Source organism: Thermobia domestica, chromosome 3, assembly GCF_964235325.1.
Source record: "Thermobia domestica chromosome 3, izTheDome1.hap1.1, whole genome shotgun sequence".
Taxonomy (NCBI): Eukaryota; Metazoa; Arthropoda; class Insecta; order Zygentoma; family Lepismatidae; genus Thermobia; species Thermobia domestica.
In genome coordinates, this window is record NC_137456.1 from 303845970 (window position 1) to 303873241 (window position 27272).

General features: G+C 34.3%; 1 protein-coding gene across 1 annotated transcript in view; it reads right to left on the reverse strand.

Moving 5' to 3' along the window:
• LOC145681112 (uncharacterized) overlaps window positions 1-27272 on the reverse strand; it is a 461261-nt gene that overhangs the window by 34373 nt on the left and 399616 nt on the right. Inside the window, exon 14 of the mRNA XM_081752524.1 lies at window positions 21193-21276. Coding sequence (XP_081608650.1) covers window positions 21193-21276 — 84 coding nt within the window. The remainder of the gene's footprint in view (window positions 1-21192; window positions 21277-27272) is intronic.

Genomic DNA, 27272 nt, shown 5'->3' on the forward strand with positions numbered 1-27272 from the left:
TGTGAAGATGTAACTTGTCTGAATTACAATGCATTTCATATATATTACAATGTTTTTTTTAAAAAATATATATAATTGAATGGTTTTTAGATACAAAAAGCAGGTCCTTATCCATATTGTACAGAACCAAAATGCCCCTTGTCCACTGCACAGTTCCAAATCGCTCCTTGTCCAAATATTTTTTTCTCAATTTATTAATATTATACGGTTATTGTGTGCATGCGTTGCATTAATTACACATTTATATATTACTTCAGCAAAGCATACTAAAATAAGTTTTCCTCAAAAAAAAGAGTATGACAGTTCTTTTTAAGTTTTCTCTTGGTGGACAAGGACGTCTTTGGAAATGGGCTACTCAATTGTTGGTTCCGGTTATTATAATAGAGCAAATATTCCGTTCATCGATATTGATAAAGATATAGCATTCTAGAATTGAGACACGGAAATTGAATTAACTGTTAGCTTAAATTAAAGAAGTTTTTACACTTGAGTTGTTCTATATTATATTCAATTTTAATTGGCTGTTAAATGTTGCTTGTATGTGGATTTTCTGTTGAATGTTTAATTGAGAATTATAAGTATCTCAATACGACAATACACTTCTTGTCATTAACCCTTTTAAATTATACAGCAACTACAGTTGCCATGGTGTCGACCTTCGGATTTGGCTTTATGTCTCTATTAAAGTCTTTTAGACCGAGTTTTATGCATTCATTCAAGCATTCAAGCATCATAGAACATATCTTATGGCATTTTATGGGTACCACTGTTATGTCTGTTTCGTGTATCATAGTGGAGAAAATTCCCGAAAAAGGGAAATGTTTGAGAAATAATCCCTTCTTCCCCGATTTTGGGCCCCTCTGACCGGCCCCTGTGTTAACGCATAGATCCTCAAAATATCCCGAACATGCTACAAACTATACGTAATAACTGTACGAAGTTTCAATGTTATATGTTCAAAAGTAAAGGGAGGGAAAAATATTTCCCCATGTGCAAACAATAGCAACTTTCCTCTATGTGAGAAGAAGAAAACAGGCTTCTATATTTTCACTCCTTAGTTTTGAACATATAACATTGAAACTTTGTACAGTTATTACATATTGTATGTAGTATGTTTGAGATCTTTTGAGACTCTGTGCGTTAACACAGGGACCAGTCAGATACGCCCAAAATCGGGAAAAAAGGGATTTTCTCAAAATTTTCTTTTTTCGGGAATTTTTTCCACTATGGTACACGAAATACATATGCGAATAGTGCCGTTTGAAAGGCAGCTTTACGTCGAAGAGAACGATGTATAATTCATGTTCCCACAATGAGCAGTCTTGATGATGAAGCTGATAGTACAGGAATTGACTAAAAATGTATTATCAAGGGAAACTATGTTAATCGGCTATAGCATCAAAACTATTCATCCTAGGATCTCGTTCTCTTTGTATCTCATTCTCTTCAAAATCATGCAATTTTATAGTGGCATTTGCATAATTGTGTCCTGTACCAAAGGGGAGATATTCGCGATAAAAAAGGGATTTTTTCAGAAAACACCTTTTTCCCACTTTCAGCAGAAGTTTACCGCATTCGGTACAGATTAAGGAACTTTCGTGGATGCACTTCAAAGCACTGGTTTATTAGAAATAAAACGAGGTATGAACCATGATCGTACGATAAAAAGTCTTGACACAATAACTGATTGAGTGAAAGTCTATAAAATGCCTCAAAAAGGCTATAATTTAAAACGGTTAAGCCTTATAATTATATTTGTTAGATAAATCGTTATACTATTGGTTTTCATTCCTGTTGCAAATAGTTTTCATAATGAGTATAGCAACGTAATGCCAATTGTAACACGTTTTTAAAATATAGGAAGTTAATTTTAGTGGGACTTAGGTTATCGGTGTGAAGTTATATACCGAATCAACGTCCTCATTAATTTATATTCGTTAGGCAAATAATTCAGAAATTCAAGATTCGAGAAACGCTTTTTTTCAATTGTTTTGGGAAACTTGCATGGAATATGCTTTTATCGAAGTCCCAAATAACAAGCATTAATTAAAGATAATGTATCGTCTTACGAAGTATCAAGTGATGTCTAAAAGTTGAAACTGTATTATAATACGGACGATATTGAATCTACACTTAACGTTTTAAACATGAATGAGATGTCACGAAATCTCTCATGGTAATTCGGATTTGGACTTACTCAAGAAAATTAGTAACAATGATATTGTTTGGTGTAATTCACTTCATGAGCAGTTCACTCATTGTCTTAGGGCTGTAAAAATATCACTACAATTCAAGGAATATTCTGACCCGCTGGAAGAAAATGAACAGGTACCCAAATTAAAATATTAATATATACTGAATATTTACATCAGCAGAATAATGTAAATAAGGATGTCGTAAATGTGAAGAGTGATAATTGATAAACTGCTGTCATCGAAGCCATTATGAGATTGGTAAAGAAAAGTATACAAATGTAATTTACTTCATTCTAAATGTTTATAGTATTCCGCCTTTAAACTGCCTGTAAGTGAACAACAATAATTCAAGGAGAAATCATTTCCTTTTCCTCGACAGAAGGGAACTGATTGTAACTGACCATTCAAGTGGGTAAACTCCTTCTTGTAAAATGATTAATTATAATTTCTATAGACTAGATTAACAACTTTCTTAACCTTAATAGTTGTTTTTTTTATTTTGTGTATCGGATCCTAGATGGGAACACCTGTATCCACTCAAATACTTCCTCAAGAATTAAGAGAGAATCTTCCTTTTGAATTAAATGTTTGAAAGAAGCATTTAGAGATCTGGAATCAAAAGGAGTGTTAATCTCTTTGGACGATGTTGAAATTGTGCATAGAAATGAAAGTTTTAGTAAGCGAGTATTGAGAATATGTAAGTTAATTCACAATGGATGAAAAATTTCTCAATTGAATTTATTCTTTGTTAACCGTAATGTATTAAAGCTATGCAGATATGTACCCCATGCTTATATGTCACTGTAGGTTCTCTATCGTTGATTACTCAGCTTTACATTCTGAGCCGATAAAGAAGAAGACGTCTTACGCTCATATATTTATCGATGTATAAAATATTATGCTTAGGTAAATGTGTACCGCGTTGGGTATCTATATTTTCATATTTACTTCAGTATTTTCTGTTTGAAAATGCTCTAACTAATACCTAGATTGCGACACACACATATCGTCGATTCAGAGTTCAAATTGTTACATTTTATTGAAAGTTTAGCAAGAATCTTCTCAAAATGCTCTTACGTATCGCCCAGTAAAGGACGGAAAACAATAGACGTGTTGTCACCAAGTGATTTGCTGACTTTAGAAAGGAAAGCTGTTGTCGTGATACTATCCGCTTTGTTGTCTACTGAGTGATCACTCCCACAGAAAAATTGTTTTCTTTTCGTAATGAGAAAAATATTTTACAAAGGACAGCTCAAGTACTGTCCTCAATATTAGAGTGGTCAGGACATTGATGGAAATTTCTGCCATTCCCGGACAATCAGGCTCTTGTGTACCAGTCTACCAATGCGCGATTTTTCTCTAAACTGTGTTACATTTCTGGATGCCATTGCAGAATAAGTATGATATACTTGTCAGAGACAAATAACCAATACTGATGACAGTTATTATGAATACAATAAAATATCATATGCTAGATTGACAAAGCATACGGTTCTGCCAATTTTAACGTTCTCTCTCTGCAAATATCTTGGTCGGTAAACTCGGTGTAAAACACTCCGCTGTAAACTTGCAACGTATATCTTGAAAGCTTCATCTCCTCGAGTGTGCATGGCGAGATTTGTAAGAGTTAAGTCTCTGGTCCAATGAAGCTGCCTTGAAGGAACTAAACAGGAAAGACCTTACCTTTATATTTCCAAAGTCGGCAGGAGATACATTTGTGTCTGTCAATGTGCTCAATATTATATTACACGGTGTCATTGCACAGCATTTGTGTGGACATGGTTCAATATTAGCACAAATATACGTGTGACTTCCATCTTAAAAAACTCTAAGTAAAGTCTAACTTTGAAATCATTCTGAACACATACTAAAGTTCAGAGCACCAACTCGTGTGAAAAGTTAGTAAATGCAGGAAACATGTAATAGTGAATAATAACGTAAAAGTATTACAATAGCGATAACAGTCCCTTTATTCTATTCACAGACGAAGGTGTACTTCACTTCAATCCTACCCCAAGATTAACACAGCACCAAATTGTCACTGATTTTAATTTATGTCTCAAGATAAATTATGGGTGAATTTGCTTGAAGCAGAATCGTTCTGAATAAGCGCGGTTGATTTTCAGAAAATATTCATCATTTTATAAATAGAAGTATCTCATAAAATTATGTTGATTTTGGAAACAAAGTATTACTATTAGGTTTAGTTAATTTCCTCAAAACAAGTACGTGTAAGTAACTTAACCTCATTATAAAGACATGGACATCACGAGCATGTGATAAAAGTATTTGATAGATTTTAAAATGTGCGTGTGGAGAAGAATGAAGAAGATTAGATGGGTTAAGAGGAAAACGAATGAGTGGGTGTTAGAAATGGTAGAAGAAAAATGAACAATTTTAAATGTAATCTAAAAGAATAAGAGAAACAGGTCGGAACATTGGCTAAGAGGAAACTGTATCGTTACGGTTGTGCAAGTGGTGTTCCGGCAGGGAAGAGAGGGAGAGGGCAAAGGACGTTATAGTTCATGGACAATATGGAAACATACGTGAAGACGAAAATATTAGGTAAAGACCATGCTGCATTGAAACTCCTCATTTGCGGCAAGTAACCTCCCATTAATGTCAGAATACCTATGAAGATCACGATGATCATCAGAGCTACATCCAAGCCTGTTGATCATTGAGTTCACTTGAAACACTCATAATTTTGTATTTTGTCGTTGTTGACTTTTCCTTAAACTGTGTCGAGGTTTGTCACAGGACGCTATTCGACCACTTCTGAGTTACTTCGAACCGGGCTTTTATCATGTTACATTCATCACAGTGGGAGAGAAGGATTAATTAGTATGTCATAAATAAATGCCTTATCTTATGATTCTTTCACCAATGGAAGATGAAATTCGGTACTTCATTAAACATTACTGAGTACGCGCTCCACTCTTTTAAAAACTTCCGCATCTAGAGGGTGAGAGAAAGCGAGACAATTACTACGGCATACTAAGTTCACATTTTCTGTTCATAAAATAACCAAAGCTAGAAAAACGTTTTAATTGTTTAAATTGGACCTTTAAAAGTTGTTAGCACTTCCAGTGACTTCGATAGCTGTTTATCATTAAACATCTTGATTGAGGAGAATTGGATTAAATTTTTATCAATAATTAATATACTGTATAATAACATATGGATATGGGTGAGTTAATAACATATCGATAAATGTAATCTCTCGTACGAACAATGGGAATGCAGTTGTTGATAATTTGGAAAATGACGTGAACAGTGAAAACATTGTGTTAAAATACAGATTAATTAAATTGTGGTTTCATTAATTCTACATATGCATTTTCGAACTCGGGGGTTTAAAGTTGCATCTACTCGCTGGTTCGACAGGAAGCGTTAATTCTAATGTAAATTTACTTTCCAGTGTTACACTTTTGATTTTGCGTGTTATATTTCTCATTTTCAATGATGTCATTTTATTTCTCAGTGTGGTGATTTTATTTTTCGTTTTGTTTTTCCAGTTCTAAATTTTTTTTTAAATCTGCTGAATTGATTTCTCATAGTTGCGATTTTGTTTTTCAGTATTATGTTCTTATTTTTGCTGTCATGTTTTATTTGTTCTTGGTGGTGTGAATTTGTTGTTCAGTGTTGTGATTTTCTTTTTCAGTATTGTTTTTGCATTTTGATGTAACACTTTTGTTCCTCAGTGTCATAACTTTGCTTTTGGTTCTATGTTTTTATTTTCAGTGTGGTGATTTTATTTTTCAGTGTTATATATCTGTTTATTAGTTTTGTTATTTTATTTCCCAGTATTGTAATTATAGTTTTCATTGCCACACTTTTGTTTCTGAGTGTTATATTTTTGTTTTTCAGTATTTTGACTTCATTCTTCAGTATCGTTTCTATTTTCTTTGTCATGTTTTTCATTTTTAATGTTCTAAATTTATTTTTCAGTCTTATGTTTCTATCTTTGACTGTCACTTTTCTATTTTGCAGTCTTGTGAATTTATTTTCAGTGTTTTACTTGTGTTTTTCATTATTATATTTCTGTTTTAATGTAGTAATATTATTTCTCAGTGTTGAGATTTTTTTTTAGTTTTATGATAATATTTCCCATTGTTATGTTTTGTTTATCAGTATTGCAAATTTGTATTCAATGTTGTGATTGGATTTTTCAATGTTATGTTCTTATTTAGCTGTGCCGTGATTTTGTTTTCTAGTATCCTGAACTTAGTAACCTGGGTTACGCTTTTGAATATCATGTGTTGTGATTTTATTTTTCAGTGTTATGTTTTGAAGTTTTCCGAATTTATTTCTGAATGTTCCGATTTTATTTTTCATTGTTATGTTCGTTATTCCTAGTGTCCTGTCTTCTCCTTCTGTTTTGTGAATTTAATATTTAAGTAACACTTTTGGTTATCAGTATTCTAATTTTATTTTTCAATGTTATTTTCTATTTTCAGCGACGTGTTTTTTATTTTTGAAAGTTCTGTTTTTATTTCCATTGTTCTATTTTCGTGCAGTATCCCACTTTAGTACAATAAATCTACCTTACATCTTTCCCCACAGGATATTTGATTCTCTACTCACATAAAAAGTAATTTCAATGAATTTCATATAGATAGACAAATTATATTTGATTTGATTAAAATGTTATCTCTATCAATAATTATAAGAGACCTTTAATCTATTTATTATTATTATTATTATTATTATTATTATTATTATTATTATTATTATTATTATTATTATTATTATTATTATTATTATTATTATTATTATTATTGCAAAGTCCAGACTTGGCTACATATTTTATATTTTATGAATTTCCGATTGGATTTCAAGTCATTTGTTGAATAATCAACACATTCCATTTCAGGGGGTTTGGAGGAGGGAAATTTTATCCTCTTGCTTTTCATTGGTTTACTTGCACGCTACACCAAGCCTGGATACTACATTTCAGATTTCTATATCTACGGGAAGTACCCTAAAGGTTGTGATGATCATAAGAGAATAAGTGAATAAGTGATGAGAGCAATGAACTTCGCGTATTAACAACGTTTCAAATATCAGGTTGTCAGAAAAGCCATGACGTATTTCGGTAAAGTATGACAAATGATGGTTTGTGGATATATTAGAGTTATTCGGATGATGAAATAGTTTGGCATGAATAGCTAAGATGTTGAGCGTTTTGTTTAGTAGTATTGCTCTTTGTTTGGTTTGGTTTTAGATTTTATCAGAGATGGCGTTGTTCAACGAAAATTTGACCCACCACCCACCGCGACCCACTCTGACCGATGATCCACCACCGATCTTGCCCACTCTGACACACTACCCACCATGACCCACTCCGACTCACCACCCTCCATGAACCACTGACCCACCAAAACACTTCGTCATCAACTCTGACACATGATCCACGTTTTCTTTTCTACCGACTAAAGAGTTTATACTTGTAATAAAACCAGGTTGTCAAATTCTAACTAACCGGAGTTTGAATTGCTTCGGTCAATCCCTCAAGCACCGCTCTGTTACAATAATGATCGATCTGACCTTTACGACATAAAACAGTTAAAGTGTTTGTCATGGGCAAACTTACGATGAATTTCAATTAAATTATGATGGTCTAATTATTTCCTTGTTGAATTATCGATACTTCTCAGTGAAAAAGCGTATGAAATTTGAAACTCCCAAATCAAGGTACGTATACCAACATACAGAAGCTTACATTACAAATTTTATGTCTATTTTTCTGACAACTTTATGGGTTGATTGCTCTGCGCTCTAAGCGCTCCATATAATAAACAAGCTTTTAGCAATTATTATAAAGCGCATGGTAAGCATATATGGATATATGATGCTAAGCACTGTATTTTTTGTTGAGTTGAGTTGAGTTGATTTTGAGTTTAACATTCCTTTGAGCAGCGAGGCTATATGTGACGTGGACCTACCCCATGTCGTAAACGTCGCCAACACCTAGTAGCCCACTTGCGGGTAAACGTCGATCGTCAATATAGAGACGAGTCGAAGGATTGCCGCTACTGTCCCACGGCCGGCACAGTTTCGTTGAGTCGAAACAGATATCTCGCGTTAGGGTGTTGAAGATACCACCGCGTCGCAGCGAGGACTTCATTATGGTCCGCGCTCCTTCGATTTATCGCGGAGAATCACGAAGGGACCAACACGAGCTATCGCCAGTCATGTGCATGCGGTTATTATTATATATAATTTTTTCCTCATGAATTGTTCCTAAAGTGAGCTCCGGGTGTCAAGAATAACCTTTGCCTCAACTTCATGAAGTGCAAAATCTTTAGTGCAATAATTGTATGAATTTAGATGGCAACAGACGTCGATCATTAGAGAGTGAGTATGGGAGAACTATGAAATAAAGTAAATAGACACGCGTCATTTTGTTATAAAATTACATGGCAAACGCATTTTATCTTATCCCAAACAGTTATCATCTTATGTATACGGTGAAAAAGTACTCTGATTGACCAGATTAAAAAAAAATTTCAATTTCAATATAAGTATCTGTCCAGAGCCGTGCTGTGAAAAATCAGGGCCCGAGGAGAGAGGATATGGCAGCGCCTCTGTACATATAAGTTGTCAATTTAAAGTTGACTTCTCTAGACTATACTTTCTGCATAATACTTTACTATTTTACCATGTCTTAAATCGGAAAGTTTCAGCTTTATTACACTGGAATCGTGAAAGTATGTAATTACTGAATTCACTACAGCTCCAGTTTTTTCCTTCTCCCAGAATATTGATGTCTTAGGCACAGTTCCGCTCCAGCCGTCGAGCGAAACACATCATGGAGTAGTTTGACTCTGTTAGGTCTGTTTGTTTAACTCCTGCGAACTTGTGTGCTCTTAAAGTTACTAGTTCTTATAGTGTTTGGCCAGTTAGTGCCTACCAGTGAGTGGGTTTAGTGTTTGTTGGTGTTGCCTGTTTGGGAGTAGTTATGGCTTACAAAAAGGACCTGCAATTTAAATTTGTCTTTGATAAAAAGATCCCAAGTTCACGTCCGACTTCCAGTCAAGTTTATCAGTGGCCAAGTGAGACTTTTCCGAGCATTTATGACAATATTTGTGCTCTGCAGGTACACGCCAAGTCTTACAGTATTTATCTGAAGTTTAAGAATGTACAAGCGTATGAACAGTTTGCTTCTAGTGCTCCTGATTCTGTGGTCTTTCATCTTACCGATGGAATTTCTAGCACTGTAAGGATTGTTCCAGCGGAAACCCCAATAAAGCAGATTAGGATATACGACTTCCCTTTGGAGGCGCCATTACAGTTACTTGAAGAACATTTTAGTGCTTATGGAAATTTGCGTCAAGTGGCACCCCAATTTTGGGCAGCTCCTTTTCCCCCAAGCATTGATAGTGGTATCCGGATTATTCATATGGAACTACAGAAACATATCCCGTCACGTTTAATAGTACAGGGCTATAAAGTGGGTGTATCTCATGATGGTCAACCTATTACTTTTTTTTGCCAATCTCATTTACATACGATCTCCATATATCCGTTGAAAAAATCAAAACCTGTGAGTGCGAAACCAGCCCCTGTCTCTGTTCAAATGACTGAACTTGGAAAAGTGCAGCGACCTATTCCGTCGTCACGGCCTTTGGAGGTTCAAGCAGATGTCCCATGTAATAAACCCCAGAAGTTTCTTTTTTGAACGATGCGAGTGAGTTTCCTGAGTTACCGACATCACGCCTAGTATCGCTGTCATCACCAGAACAATCAGTTTCGGCGGAGGCAGTACCAAATGTACAACCACGATAATACAAGACACGCCACTGGATGTTGTATGCCCAGTGTCAACTAGTGTTTCGCTGCCTGATAATCTTCCGGGGTTGAGTGACTCCTTTTTAGTACAGGCAGAAGTTTTCCTTTCTTTTACAGTTCCTCAAAATGATGTTTCTGCTTTTCGTGATCCCGCTTCGCAACAAAAAAGACGACGAGTATCAAGGTCATCTACAGGGAAAAAAGAATTGAGTTTACTTCTTAGTGCAGTTAAAGGAACAGATAAAACAGACTCACGTGACCCAAAATCGCAAGTGCATGCCATTTCTGATTCGGAACTTACGTAAGTGTACGCGTGTCTGTCCTTGCAATTCTTATTCTCACAGCGAGCATTTTGTAGCAACCGGTTGGTTATGTATGTCTGTCTGGTTATGTTTGTCTTCTGTGTTACGCAACAACAGAGCTCTATATTACACAAAGTGATATGGGTGAATAGAGACTTCTCACTCGTGACCAATATTTATTATGGTCACCTCTATTTACTTTATTTCATAGTTCTCCCATACTCACTCTCTAATGATCGACGTCTGTTGCCATCTAAATTCATACAATTATTGCACTAAAGATTTTGCACTTCATGAAGTTGAGGCAAAGGTTATTCTTGACACCCGGAGCTCACTTTAGGAACAATTCATGAGGAAAAAATTATATATAATAATAACCGCATGCACATGACTGGCGATAGCTCGTGTTGGTCCCTTCGCGATTCTCCGCGATAAATCGAAGGAGCGCGGACCATAATGAAGTCCTCGCTGCGACGCGGTGGTATCTTCAACACCCTAACGCGAGATATCTGTTTCGACTCAACGAAACTGTGCCGGCCGTGGGACAGTAGCGGCAATCCTTCGACTCGTCTCTATATTGACGATCGACGTTTACCCGCAAGTGGGCTACTAGGTGTTGGCGACGTTTACGACATGGGGTAGGTCCACGTCACATATAGCCTCGCTGCTCAAAGGAATGTTAAACTCAAAATCAACTCAACTCAACTCAACAAAAAATACAGTGCTTAGCATCATATATCCATATATGCTTACCATGCGCTTTATAATAATTGCTAAAAGCTTGTTTATTATATGGAGCGCTTAGAGCGCAGAGCAATCAACCCATAAAGTTGTCAGAAAAATAGACATAAAATTTGTAATGTAAGCTTCTGTATGTTGGTATACGTACCTTGATTTGGGAGTTTCAAATTTCATACGCTTTTTCACTGAGAAGTATCGATAATTCAACAAGGAAATAATTAGACCATCATAATTTAATTGAAATTCATCGAAAGTTTGCCCATGACAAACACTTTAACTGTTTTATGTCGTAAAGGTCAGATCGATCATTATTGTAACAGAGCGGTGCTTGAGGGATTGACCGAAGCAATTCAAACTCCGATTAGTTAGAATTTGACAACCTGGTTTTATTACAAGTATAAACTCTTTAGTCGGTAGAAAAGAAAACGTGGATCATGTGTCAGAGTTGATGACGAAGTGTTTTGGTGGGTCAGTGGTTCATGGAGGGTGGTGAGTCGGAGTGGGTCATGGTGGGTAGTGTGTCAGAGTGGGCAAGATCGGTTTAGGGCTAGGGTTTTTAGGGCTAGAGTTTTTAAGAAGATTGTTTATGAATATTTTAATGCATTTTAATATTATTATTATTACGGATAGTTATGGATACTTTTAGTTATGAATATTATTATTTGTAGTTATTTGAACTTCAGATTGCAAGACGTAATATTTGAGGGTTAGTTGTAGATATCATTCTAGATATCTCCTTATTATTAGATTTTACAGTAGTAGAATTTCTTATGATTATTCTTTGTTTACTTGTAATTATTTGGGTTTCACTTTAGATATTTTAATTAGCTAATGTGTGAACATTGTATAAAAATGTTGGTTAATTGTTACAGTTAGAATTAAATGTTGATTAATTGTACTCCGATTACTTATGCATACTAACATGTGTTTGACTATGCTATTAGGATTTATATTAGTAGGATATTGTGACTTATATTTACACTTATGATATTGTAGCGTGAATTTGATATTTTTTCCTCACATTTCCCTCACCCGTATGTAAATAGCATTGAATGAAGACTCCAATACTAAATACAATAATCAGATATACTATTTATAATAATACAAAATATTTTAAATACGCGTACAGTGGTAGAAATGCATTTATGAACCCATGCGTATGTTGATCAATTGCATGTAAATTTAACAGACTATTCAATTTAAAACTTGTAATCGCCACAGAAAATGCGTTTGCGTTTCCATTACATGCTCAACTTAAGGAAATTAAAGGCACTGCTTCATGACGTTTTCCATTTTGTCCTTCAAAATTATTTGACCATTATGCGAACAATATCTTTCAGCAGAAAACTGCAGTCTTCATAGCTTAAGACCAACTCAATACGCTGTACGTAAGTACAGCAGTACAAATTACGGAGTCTGATTCATAACCGAACTCCAACAACAACCATAATTTAACTAAGATTGTTAGCAATATTTTGATACGATATGCAGTCATTTGGCATGTATATTCCTTCTTATTCGTTCTAAAACCTGGTTACTTGACCGTTAGGAGTTGTCAGGAGTGTTATTAGAGAAAATGCCGTAAATTTGTAAACAAGTTGCACAGCACAGAGAGTACTATGGGCTTTCGCACAGAGAGTATGATAAGATTAAGATTACTATTATTTATAAACACCTTCAGTTCGTATATTAACGGTTACTGCTGAAGTCATTTCTGCTGACCTAGTGGCTTGCATACGGCCTTTTGGTGAGCGTAATCCTATGATTGAAGTCAAGATTGATGTGCATTAAAGCTTGAACATATTACACTGGTTTTAGAATTTATCTTAAGCTTCAGACTCACCTCATGTAGTCTTTATACTGAGAAAAGTGCGGTAAACGTGAACAACCAAAGAAAAACGATATTTACGATCGGTACAACGTTTCTACAATTTTATGGACAAAATACATATTTTTGACGAATATACTAGAAAGGAAGTAATGAGTTTGGTTGAGTAATAAATTTATTCAAACAAAAGTAGTTTAATGTTATTATTATTATTGTAGTTTAATTTAAAGTGAATGTTTGTGTAAAAAGAATGTCATCGTACATTGTAATGTATATTTTTATTGGTCTTATTTGGTGTGGTATAATGAACGATTAATTCATGTAACATTATCATTACGATATTAATTATACATGCGGTTCCTTACAAAGGTTCAGAGACATTAGGACTAGATTTTACTAACACATGCAATGTGCTGAACTTAATGGTTTGTGATCCAGGAGCTAGTTTTTACTCCGTTTTTTGATTTTCTTTGGAACCAGGGAGGAGGGCGCATGGCATCAGCAATAAGAATGATTAGTGAGAAAGAAGTAATTTCATTGATGGTTTTGCCTAATAATTGGATAAAGGGATCACCGGGCAGACAATGCAATCGCGGGAATATTCCTGTAATTAATTATAGGTACACTGATATTTTGGGTTATTCATTGTGGAAAGTTATAAACATAAGTGTCATAAATATTATTTTTTAAATAATGTATAATAATTCTTCCAATACTTCTCATATTCATTAACAATAATTGTGCTAATTCTCATCAATTTTAGTCAGATGATTAATATTTTACAGAAACCCAAGATGATCAGATATTCGTCGTTTTGAATCTATATTCTGCTTGTATGTACAGCCAGCCACAAAACTAATTCCCTCCTCTAAGCGCTCTAATTCCATTACTTGGGGTCTAGGTCATTTCATGTTGTGAGAACGCGTAGACAGATGAAACCCAACTTACACGTAACTTTTCTCGTCACTGACAGCAGTTTGTAGCACTGAGTCAAGTCTGTATGCAAGTAAAATTGTGAGTAGATAACGCACGAAACCTTTCTCCATTCTGAGATCAATCTCTCTGGTTCAGAGCGTGTTGTCCAATGGACATCATATGTTAATCTCAATATTGCTGAGTACGTAATGCACTTTTTCATTATATACTGTATATTCAAAGAAATAAAAACACTGATCACATATGAATGAGAAAATGCTTGAAAGTAGCTGAAAATATCAAATCTAGAACAACTACTGGAAATAACTTTGTAAATGAGTGCCTTCATTGAGAGACCTTCTCCAATTCTCCTCATTTTAACATCTTTTTCTTTCTAGGGAAGAGAAGACCTTGCTTATCATACTGAGTATGCATTGAAATTGAAATTGAAACAGGAAAACTTGAAAAAGTTTCAGCCTCGCCAGGATTTTTTTAAAAGTTCGTTCCAACCGGGATACTGTTCGCCATGGGCAGTTCGCGCAATTTTTGCGTAGTCCAAACACGACAGGAACACGAACACCGAAACATCCAGAACAGTTAAAAATTCGAAATTGCTCTTCAGGGGGATTCGAACCCCGGTCTACCGAACAGAAGATCAATGTGCTAACCACTCAACTACTGCGCCAGTTAACCTACCACCAAAACTTATATGTAGTTAAAATCGTTTCAATGACAAATATAAACAAGATACATTTAAAACAATTGAAGGGATGAAAGCCGACCGCTTTTTCCGTAGAAGGTGGTCAACGTGATATATAGGCGCAGTTTCCTCTGAGAAACAATGGTAGAAATCCTCAGAAAAATAAGCTTGCAGCGATGAATGTGCGTAAATCTGTTTCATCCGGAATTTAAGATCGTTAATGCGTGCTAAATTTTCCAGGGAAGCAGGTGCAGCCCAAAGTTCGGAAAGAGCACTATAAAAATATTCGTGCAACTGACGATCGTCTTCGCGGCTATTCTACCGCGCCATTGAAAAAAAAAACTACGGATTTTGGGCTTACAATATACGTTCCACCATGATCCGACAGTCGAATAATATTTTCTCATATTACATCAATAGACAAACTTAGTAGAAAACAACTCCACCACTTCCTCTTCTGACATAACTTCTATATTAGTTTTCCGAAAAGAAGAACCACGTGCTGCAGGTATGAAAAACGGCAATTTAAAAGCCACTTTAATGGCTGAATGGTCTGAAAAGGGCAAGTGGAGAGTTAACAAATGGACCACCGTTGAACTTAAAGGTGCCGTTACGTATGCTCGGTCGATTCTACTCTTAGTTTTCAACCCACAGAAGATGAAAGGATGCGGCGAGTTGGATACACTGAGCGCATCATGTAGCTGCATAGCTCACACAAGTTCCACTAACGCGTAACATGGTGGTGAGGGGTGGGAGAATCTCGGTGGTTAATTATCGCATTAAAATCACCTATCAAAATACACTGATTAATGGCGGGCGGATGGTGTGCTCATAAAACCGTTCCCTTTCTCGTACCATGAGATAGCCCGAAGGTGCATACTATAGAATTAAACAAATATTTTGAATGTAACAACGGATGGCCCTCCCAACGGGAGATAATACCACCCTATCATACGTAAGACCCTTCCTTACCAAAAGATCTACCCGTGTGGATGATTCACAATTAATTATTGCGTTGTAATCACTAAGAAAGTCTAACGACGGAAGAGTCATTTCAACGATACCACATACGTCGGGTTGACGATGTTCAATAAATTGTTTAAGGAGGGCTTTATTAGACGCAGAACTGATGCAATGGATATTAAGAGCTAACACTGTAAATGAATTTAGCGCTGACATATCGGTACAAAAGAAGAAAAATTAACATAAATAACATACTCACTATGAAAATTGGAATTTATAAAATAATATTTAAAAAATAATATTTATGACACTTATGTTTATAACTTTCCACAATGAATAACCCAAAATATCAGTGTACCTATAATTAATTACAGGAATATTCCCGCGATTGCATTGTCTGCCCGGTGATCCCTTTATCCAATTATTAGGCAAAACCATCAATGAAATTACTTCTTTCTCACTAATCATTCTTATTGCTGATGCCATGCGCCCTCCTCCCTGGTTCCAAAGAAAATCAAAAAACGGAGTAAAAACTAGCTCCTGGATCACAAACCATTAAGTTCAGCACATTGCATGTGTTAGTAAAATCTAGTCCTAATGTCTCTGAACCTTTGTAAGGAACCGCATGTATAATTAATATCGTAATGATAATGTTACATGAATTAATCGTTCATTATACCACACCAAATAAGACCAATAAAAATATACATTACAATGTACGATGACATTCTTTTTACACAAACATTCACTTTAAATTAAACTACAATAATAATAATAACATTAAACTACTTTTGTTTGAATAAATTTATTACTCAACCAAACTCATTACTTCCTTTCTAGTATATTCGTCAAAAATATGTATTTTGTCCATAAAATTGTAGAAACGTTGTACCGATCGTAAATATCGTTTTTCTTTGGTTGTTCACGTTTACCGCACTTTTCTCAGTATAAAGACTACATGAGGTGAGTCTGAAGCTTAAGATAAATTCTAAAACCAGTGTAATATGTTCAAGCTTTAATGCACATCAATCTTGACTTCAATCATAGGATTACGCTCACCAAAAGGCCGTATGCAAGCCACTAGGTCAGCAGAAATGACTTCAGCAGTAACCGTTAATATACGAACTGAAGGTGTTTATAAATAATAGTAATCTTAATCTTATCATACTCTCTGTGCGAAAGCCCATAGTACTCTCTGTGCTATGCAACTTGTTTACAAATTTACGGCATTTTCTCTAATAACACTCCTGACAACTCCTAACGGTCAAGTAACCAGGTTTTAGAACGAATAAGAAGGAATATACATGCCAAATGACTGCATATCGTATCAAAATATTGCTAACAATCTTAGTTAAATTATGGTTGTTGTTGGAGTTCGGTTATGAATCAGACTCCGTAATTTGTACTGCTGTACTTACGTACAGCGTATTGAGTTGGTCTTAAGCTATGAAGACTGCAGTTTTCTGCTGAAAGATATTGTTCGCATAATGGTCAAATAATTTTGAAGGACAAAATGGAAAACGTCATGAAGCAGTGCCTTTAATTTCCTTAAGTTGAGCATGTAATGGAAACGCAAACGCATTTTCTGTGGCGATTACAAGTTTTAAATTGAATAGTCTGTTAAATTTACATGCAATTGATCAACATACGCATGGGTTCATAAATGCATTTCTACCACTGTACGCGTATTTAAAATATTTTGTATTATTATAAATAGTATATCTGATTATTGTATTTAGTATTGGAGTCTTCATTCAATGCTATTTACATACGGGTGAGGGAAATGTGAGGAAAAAATATCAAATTCACGCTACAATATCATAAGTGTAAATATAAGTCACAATATCCTACTAATATAAATCCTAATAGCATAGTCAAACACATGTTAGTATGCATAAGTAATCGGAGTACAATTAATCAACATTTAATTCTAACTGTAACAATTAACCAACATTTTTATACAATGTTCACACATTAGCTAATTAAAATATCTAAAGTGAAACCCAAATAATTACAAGTAAACAAAGAATAATCATAAGAAATTCTACTACTGTAAAATCTAATAATAAGGAGATATCTAGAATGATATCTACAACTAACCCTCAAATATTACGTCTTGCAATCTGAAGTTCAAATAACTACAAATAATAATATTCATAACTAAAAGTATCCATAACTATCCGTAATAATAATAATATTAAAATGCATTAAAATATTCATAAACAATCTTCTTAAAAACTCTAGCCCTAAAAATTCCAAGAAAAATTTGTATGAAATGCATATTTTCATAGTGTTACATGTTATGTTTGAATATCAGAAATTCATTCATTATTTAAAATAACTGACACTATGCCAATAACAAATAATGGTGATAATTTTTATATCGGACTAATATTAAAATAAAAACTAATACCAATGTGTTAATTACAAACCAATCTATGTGTACATATAACTCAGTTCAATATACGAAGTTTCTGCCAGTAACAAACATCAATGTCAGCTCTTGTAAATTTACTTGTCATGTGTTCTAAGAAAACCAAAGTCGAGACAATGATTAGGAGCTAAGAGCCAGAGTTCGTGTTCAAATATGGTCATCTTTATTAATGCACTAATCCTGACCTGACAATAAGCAATACTAAGAGTACAAATAAATATTCTATCATATATTTCATTACACTAACTCTAAGCCAAATTTCTAATTACGATTCAAAGTTCTCGATCAAATATAATCAAACTTTCTTAACATACTAATCTCGACCCAATAATAATAACAGTAATACTATTTAAAAGTTAGCTGATGTTTGATTTATTAAATAATAGTCTAAAACTCATCGAATAATTATGAGCCAAATCTTGTGTTCCAACAAGTTAGACCTATAATAAAATACTAAACTTCCGAAAATAGCAAACATTACTAGTAGCAACAATGAAGTGAACTATTGCATGTTCTATAAAAAGACTTATACCACTTCCAACAATTACGGGTCAAAGCTCGTGTTCAATCGAGTTCGGATTTTCTTAAAACAATAAAACTGATAGCACTAACAAACGTAAATATTCTGATAATGAAGAGGAGTATAGTGTATTTTATAAAAATTTAATTTCTTGCCCTGAAAATAAGTTAACTTTCTTCTAATACTTACAAGCCAAAGCTCGCTTTCAACGATATCCTAGCTTTATTTGGATACTAAACTTATGCCAGTAGCAAACAGTAATACTATCGTTAATGAAGTAAACTAATGTATATTCTGTAAAGAAAAATGTAGCCCGATACAATAATTACGTCCAAAATATCGTGTTTCATAATGTGAAACTCCAATAGACCCCCAAACTATGGGAATCCAATACTAAACAGCGTGACAAACATCTTGTCACTTGAAGGTGAAGCTACAACTTCCCTTTAAATGTTGCAAGAACTTCAAGAAGAAAGAAGCAAAGGAAGGAAAAGAAACTGGACATGTTTGGCTACGTCTTTATGAGAATGATATTTTTTGAAGAATTTTGTGCGCTTTCATCAAGGATTTCCAGTGGAGGCATTTGCGTCAGGTTAACGTGAGTTGGAACTTTTGCTACTTGATGTACTTGGAGTGTACATGTATCTACGTAAGCTTCTTTTGCATTTCCCTCTAATGAGAATTTTTATGGATTCTGGCCCTCACCATTGATGACCAGGTGAAATCTACATCACTTACGGGAGCACATTTTTCGTCGTAAGCACCACTATGTAAAATGGGCGTTTAATTTGTGTTACATTGTTGTGTGGATATATTATAATTCACTCATTCTATACGATACTCGACTGAAAATATTTAAGTAACATTATCAAAATATTTGTTTGATATTTGTATCTTTGTGTCGGCATTAGATGGATTAGTCAACATATGCCCTACGTGATGCAACAGGAAACATAAGTATTGAACTTTTTCCTTTTCTTCAATTAACGAGTGGCTTTAATTCGTATTTTTGCTTCCCTATTCATATTTTTTTTAAAATTAAACACGCTATACTTTACGTGAATATTTGTCTTGTATCACAAGGCATTTCTGATTTATAAATCGTTCTAGTGTCCATCGAACAACAACGGAATTAAATTAATATATAATGTTTAGTATATATAATACTATTTTGGCATAGTGTTTTTTCTATAGTTAATTTTGTTCGAACTTTTACTGTTAAAATATACATATATTCTAATTATTTTTTAAAATTATCCTTTAGACGAAATTGTATTAAAAACCTCAACTTAGATAATTTGGAGTAATAATCAGTTAATATCTGCGTTTGTATTGTTACACAGACTTGACTCGTTATAATTAGTGTGGGCGAGACATTTGTTAATACTGCGTATCCCACTACGAGATTTAATTGTGTTGTTAGTTTACTAACACACAGCATTTCAATAGATTCTTCGGTTTGAATTCACTGAGAGTGGGTAGTGAATTTCTCCTGCCTTTACTCTAAAGAAAATGTGGTTTACGACAAATTACATGTTTCTTCTGGAGTTTTATTAATGCTAACATTTATGTCCCATGGTTTGGTGCTATCATATTGTGTTTTGATAGGGCAAACCATGAAACGAATATAATACCAAAACATCTTGAGGAGGTTAAAAGAAGCCATCAATACGAAGCATCGAGGGAAGCTATTCACGGGAGTATTTTTAATGAGTTCCTTCGTGGCTAAGCGGTTAGCGTACGTTTAACGTGAGAGAGCCCGGTTTGATCCGCAACAGGAACTCGTGTGATTCGGATTCCACATTAATCAGTGGGTCCCGTCTGATATAGTCTCGCTGCTGAAAGGGGCGTTAAATTCAAAACAACTCAGTATTTTTGCTCAACGACAACGCCCCAGCTCATTGTGCACAGGACACATTATTTCTTTGGGTTAACGAAATTTGCATCACTTCGTAATTCTTAAGACATGGCATCCTTTGATGTTTTCGTCTTTCCGCAGATTTAAAAAGCATTTCGTGTGATATATTTCGGGAATGATGGCGAGGGGAATTTTGAGGTGGAACGTTTCCTGAACAGACATAATAAAGACTGTTACAACCTAGAAATAGTAGGGGCGCCCGTATATTGCATCGATTCGGGACACCATTTTAAGTCTTGGATGGAAAACTCTATTTCGACCGCCATATTACCTAAAATTGCACCGTCTGATTATTACCTGTTTCGTTTCTTGGACAATCACCTTAGAAAACGCCAGTTCAAATCTCTGATAGAGGTGTAAAATGCCGGAATTTGGCACAAGGTCGTCGATGCTGATGGGGACTATTGTTGGTCTTCCAGGTACGTCTTAGGTGACATATCGATGTTTGAAGGTGGTGCGTGAAAACGCGACAGAACTTTCTTCATTACCTCTTTAAAACGAAGTTAATTCAGCAATGAATTTTATGAAACACCTGTAAAAACTTAAGTCTAGATTTATATGGCAATAAAATGTATTTAGCTAATAGCGTTCGTATTCAAAAAAAAAAAAAAAAAAAAAGAACCACTTCTTGTTAGGATATGAGCAACTTTGAGTACTGGTACCAAATAATAGAAATTTCGCAAATTGTGATTTGTACAAGTCTGAAATTACGTAAAATGCAAAGCAAAATTAAATATATTGCTGTCACGAAAGATGAAGATTTAATGCAGATTTATTATAACCAAAGCACTTTAATTATCTATGTAGGGTCTGTGATACCCCACGTAAGCGTTCTAAAGTTAAAGAGAGTAAAAACTATGTTTACTTAAACCTAAACCTCACCTCATCCTTTTTTTCTTGTGTTTCATGACTATTTCTTGGTTCTCCTTTCGACATGTTTCCATTATTACATTCATCGTTATTATCCTAAATAAATAAAAGAGAATTAAACATTAATGTTTTTTTATAAAATGAGCAATGTTTACAAGTATGTCATCATGTATTCAATCCCGATAAGTCCCGCCGCGATACTTAGATCACACTTAACCGTCATACACTTCATGCAATCTAAACTAAACTAAAATAAGTTAACTACTTTAACTTAACCTAAAGTATTCCAACCTATCTAAACTGATCTAATTTACGTGTAGGTGAGGTAAACTTAGGTTCACTGAATTTGGTTTTTAATACGATAAGTACTGACGGAGCCCGACGGGGTCCCTACAGTGCAAATCGTACTTGGTCAACATAGGCCAAACATATGAAGTGTGAAGTTCACAAAAACACGTTAAACTGGTCAAAATATGAAAATCAATAAATAGTCATGTTCTGATAACCGAGTCTTGTTTACTTTTGGAAATTAGTTGAATTTGTTCGTTTGTTCAAAACGTTTAGTTCAACTCCCGAATTTAGGATTTTTGACTCAAGTTGGAACAGTCTCTATTTATTTTCAACAGATCATTATTTACAGGAAACTGAAGAATTTCAACAAATGTTAGCTTTCCCCTTCATTTTAATATCAAATATAGTTTTATTAAACGTTTCTCAAAAGATCCACTCTTTCGTGAGAATGCTGGTACTCTCTTTCATTTTAGCCAATTGAAGAAAACTTACTCTCTGACAACTTACAAGAAATATGAAAATTTCAAAATGGTGTAGTTTCAGGTACATTTTACTATAAATTACCATTTTATTAGATTGCAAGCGAAAAGGTGAACGCTTTTGGACAATTTAAAAAGTCACTTTTATAAAACTTAATTTAGGGTTGTTAATCATAAGAGAATTGGAAATTTAAACAACTGTAGTTTTTAGCATGAAGATAGTTTAATTTAGTTTTATTGACTTGTCCAGGAAAACCCAAAATCTTTATGACCATTTCTGAATTTTTTACTTTTTTAACCCTTTCTTAGTGTGTTAGTTGGATATGATCCAAATGAACCTCGAAAAATACAATACGCTAGAGTGTTAAACTTTAGTTAGCAACATTTCGCAGCTTTGTTGGATGTTTTGTGAAATTGATTCTGTTTCAATACAATATTTGAATATTTTCTTATTTTTTTCAATATCATTCCTGAAATTCTATGTCCATAATTTTTGTGTTCATATGTATATTTTTTCAGAATGTTTTGCTGAATTGTGATAAACACCCAGAAACGTTTGTTTACGGCCGTCACTGATTATTCCTACTGCTTGCGGTAAAATTGGTCACGAATAAGGAATAGAATTTACCTTTTCCCTAGTAAAAGAAAAGTTCCATAATTAATTTAATGAAAGTTTTGTGAATTTTGTGAAAACTAGAATATTTTGTCTCAGCCGTAAGAATGATTCTTATTGCTTGGGGTATAAATAATTCAGATGCATGAGTATGAATTCATCTAAATCGCTAAAACAATCATGAAGATACCCTATCAATTAAGCGATTTTCACTATACATGGTGTGTCTTGTTTGAAACGTTCGGATAAAACCTATTTCTTGGGGTTTAATCAGTACAAAGGGGAAGATTCCATTTAGTTTCAAATATATAAGAAGTGACCTTCGTTTCATAATGTGAAACTCCAATAGACCCCCAAACTATGGGAATCCAATACTAAACGGCGTGACAAACATCTTGTCACTTGAAGGTGGAGCTACAACTTCCCTTTAAATGTTGCAAGAGCTTCAAGAAGAAAGAAGCAAAGGAAGGAAAAGAAACTGGACATATTTGGCTACGTCTTTATGAGAATCATATTTTTTAAAGAATTTTGTGTGCTTTCATCAAGGATTTCCAGTGGAGGCATTTGCGTCAGGTTAACGTGAGTTGGAACTTTTGCTACTTGATATACTTAGAGTGTACATGTATCTACGTAAGCTTCTATTGCATTTCCCTCTAATGAGAATTTTTATGGATTCTGGCCCTCATCATTGATGACCAGGTGAAATCTACATCACTTACGGGAGCACATTTTTCGTCGTAAGCACCACTATGTAAAATGGGCGTTTATTTTGTGTTACATTGTTGTGTGGATATATTATAATTTACTCATTCTATACGATACTCGACTGAAAATATTTAAGTAACATTATCAAAATATTTGTTTGATATTTGTATCTTTGTGTCGGCATTAGATGGATTAGTCAACATATGCCCTACGTGATGCAACAGGAAACATAAGTATTGAACTTTTTCCTTTTCTTCAATTAACGAGTGGCTTTAATTCGTATTTTTGCTTCCCTATTCATATTTTTTTAAAATTAAACACGCTATACTTTACGTGAATATTTGTCTTGTATCACAAGGCATTTCTGATTTATAAATCGTTCTAGTGTCCATCGAACAACAACGGAATTAAATTAATATATAATGTTTAGTATATATAATACTATTTTGGCATAGTGTTTTTTCTATAGTTAATTTTGTTCGAACTTTTACTGTTAAAATATACATATATTCTAATTATTTTTTAAAATTATCCTTTAGACGAAATTGTATTAAAAACCTCAACTTAGATAATTTGGAGTAATAATCAGTTAATATCTGCGTTTGTATTGTTACACAGACTTGACTCGTTATAATTAGTGTGGGCGAAACTTTTGTTAATACTGCGTATTCCACTACGAGATTTAATTGTGTTGTTAGTTTACTAACACACAGCATTTCAATAGATTCTTCGGTTTGAATTCACTGAGAGTGGGTAGTGAATTTCTCCTGCCTTTACTCTAAAGAAAATGTGGTTTACGACAAATTACATGTTTCTTCTGGAGTTTTATGAATGCTAACATTTATGTCCCATGGTTTGGTGCTATCATATTGTGTTTCCATGGGGCAAACCGTGAAACGAATATAATACCAAAATCTCTTGAGGAGGTTAAACGAAGCTATCAATACGAAGCATCGAGGGAAGCTATTCAAGGGAGTATTTATAATGAGTTCCTTCGTGGCTAAGCGGTTAGCGTACGATTAACGTGAGAGAGCCGGGTTTGATCCGCGACGGGAACTCGTGTGAATCGGATTCCACGTCAATCAGTAGGTCCCGTCTGATATAGTCTCGCTGCTGAAAGGGGCGTTAAATTCAAAACAACTCAGTATTTTTGCTCAACGACAACGCCCCAGCTCATTGTGCACAGGACAACTTATTTCTTTGGGTTAACGAAATTTACATCACTTCGTATTTCTTAAGACATGGCACCCTATGATGTTTTCGTCTTTCCGCAGATTTAAAAAGCATTTCGTGTGATATATTTCGGGAATGATGGCGAGGTGAATTTTGAGGTGGAACGTTTCCTGGACAGCCATAATAAAGACTGTTACAACCTAGAAATAGTAGGGGCGCCCGTATATTGCGTCGAGTCAGCAGAAATGTTTGTGACGTCATAGGTCAAATGTCAATGCCCTTGGCACAGGTTCAATGACAGAGGTAAATAGAACGAGCTTCTCTAAATTTTGGCTATTGGACCTTGGCTCACCCCCTAATTTTTTTCAGGGGTGCACAGTACAACCCCTTAAGTTTTGGAAGTATCCCAATTAAAACATTTTCTATTATGGTATAGGACACTAATATTGATCACTATAAATTTTGGTTCGTCAACCTGGTTCATTTTTAGGGGTACAAAATTTGCACAATATAAATGTAATCAATACGTTGTATCACGTTTGGATGTTGTCCTATTACCTTATATTGTTATATGAGCGTATACACGGGTCCTATCCTATCATAAGTCATGAGTATATTCGTGTACCCCTTTAAATTTTTTGAAGGGGTATCTTAACCCACCCATTAAATTTTGGAAATTTTCCAATTTAAGCATTCGGTAACATCGTACAGGACATCCATATGCATTACGATAAATTTGGATGGTCCACCTCGTACTTTTTGATGGGTAAAGAAATTGCCAAATTACGAACGTAAACAATACGACATATTTGGTTTTTACTAAGTGAACCCCTTTTATGTGGTCCTATTATATTATTATATGGGTATATATCGGAGTATATTATCTTACATAAGACTTAAGTATATTAGTGCACCGTTCTTAAAATTTGGGGGGAACCTCAGCACACCTCTTAAATTTTGAAAATTTTCAATTTAAACAACGGGCAAAATAGTATAGGACATCAATATGTATTACTATAAATTTGGGTGATCCATCGTGTCCCCTTTGATGGGTAAGAAAATTGCTAATAAATCAAATTTCGGGGGTTATTGACCCTTTTTATTTCATTTGGTGAGGTCTTATTACCTTATATCATTATATGGGCATGTATAGGGGTTTATTCTATTTCTAAGGATATAGATACATTGGTTCATCCGTTGAAAAATTTGAAGGAGTACATTGGCCCCCACCTTAAAATTTGGAAATTGCCAAATTTAAACATTTAATATAGTACTATAGAACCGTAATATGAGTTAGTATAAATTTGCGTAGTTCATTGTCTTCCCTTTTATGAATAAACAATTGTTAAAAATTCAAATTTCGGAGATTATTGACCCCTTTGAGGCTATATATTACCTTAGATGAATATATGAATGTGTTCAGGGATCTATTTTCTTTTATAAGATATGAGTAAATCGATGCTTTCATCTTAAAATTTGGTAGAGGTACATTGGCTCACTCTTAAAGTTAGGAAATTTTCCAATTTGGTATAATAATATAGGTTCTTAATATATACCATTATAAATCTCGTTATACTAAATGGGTGAAAATTACCAGAAATTAGTATGACCACGTGATCGATTATTGACTCAATTTATTCCCCTTGATAAGGATTTAGCACGTTTTATGGGTATGTACAGAGGTTAATTACCTTTATATTTTTATGTTCCCTTTCAAATTTTGTTGGGATACAAAGAACCATTCCTTAAATTTAGGAATTATCAAATAACAAAATTCGTATACGTTTTCTAGGACCCATTGTAAGTGTTGGTATTCCTCTTATGGCCAAATATTAAATTTTAAACGTTATTAACCTATTTCATATTTTTTTATACGGCTTCATTGTTGAAACAGTACGGGATTTATTACTTTTTCATAAGACACAGGTGTATTTGTGTACGAATCATACATTTTGGGAGGGGTACATTTCTTATGTCATATCAACAATTGGTAATTGTTCTTAGAATTGGGTGGTATATCATTCTTTGAGTAAATCATTGACAAATATTAGTATGGTCACGTGATCAGTTATTGATCTATGATGGGATTAGGAGTCCAGGACATTGGTACATTGATACGTTCCTCTTAAACTTTGTGGATAATTCGAAAATTGTCAGATAAAATTATGTAATTGGTTTTGATTCTTCCCGCCTATGGGCCAAATATAAACGTAAGCAATACGACGTATCACGTGATTGACCTTAATGAGGTATTGTACAGGGATTCATTTCATTTCCAAAATTCGTGGAAGTTATCAAATAACACGTTTCTAAACAACAGTTGGTTCTGCTAAGGTAAACAATTGACCTAATTGAGACCTAACTACAACATGTAATCATATGATTAATTCCAAGACTTAGGTACATCGAAAGAGGTACGTAGGACCATTTTTTAAATTTGGGAATTGTGATAAACAAACTTTAGTATGAGACGCGAAATTTGAAACAATACTTTGAACTTTAGTCATAGCTCATAGTCTAAGATCATTGGTGGTGGTTGATTTTACCTTGAGTTTTCCGAAATCTAATAGGTAACCTTAATGAATCTTATGACTCATAATCTAAAGGGAAAACATGCGACAACACTGAAATTTAGTCACAAGGTGATATAATCTGACACTGGCAAAGTTATTCTTGATGCAATTTGATTGGATGATCACTATCTTTCACGCAATTTGATTGGTTGAACACTATCGTGCAATCTGATTGGCTGATGATTTTCAAATGTTCGCTACATTCAGTTTTGAGTTTTGATTTACTGATTACTGTTTAAAATTCTTGGTTTGAAGACT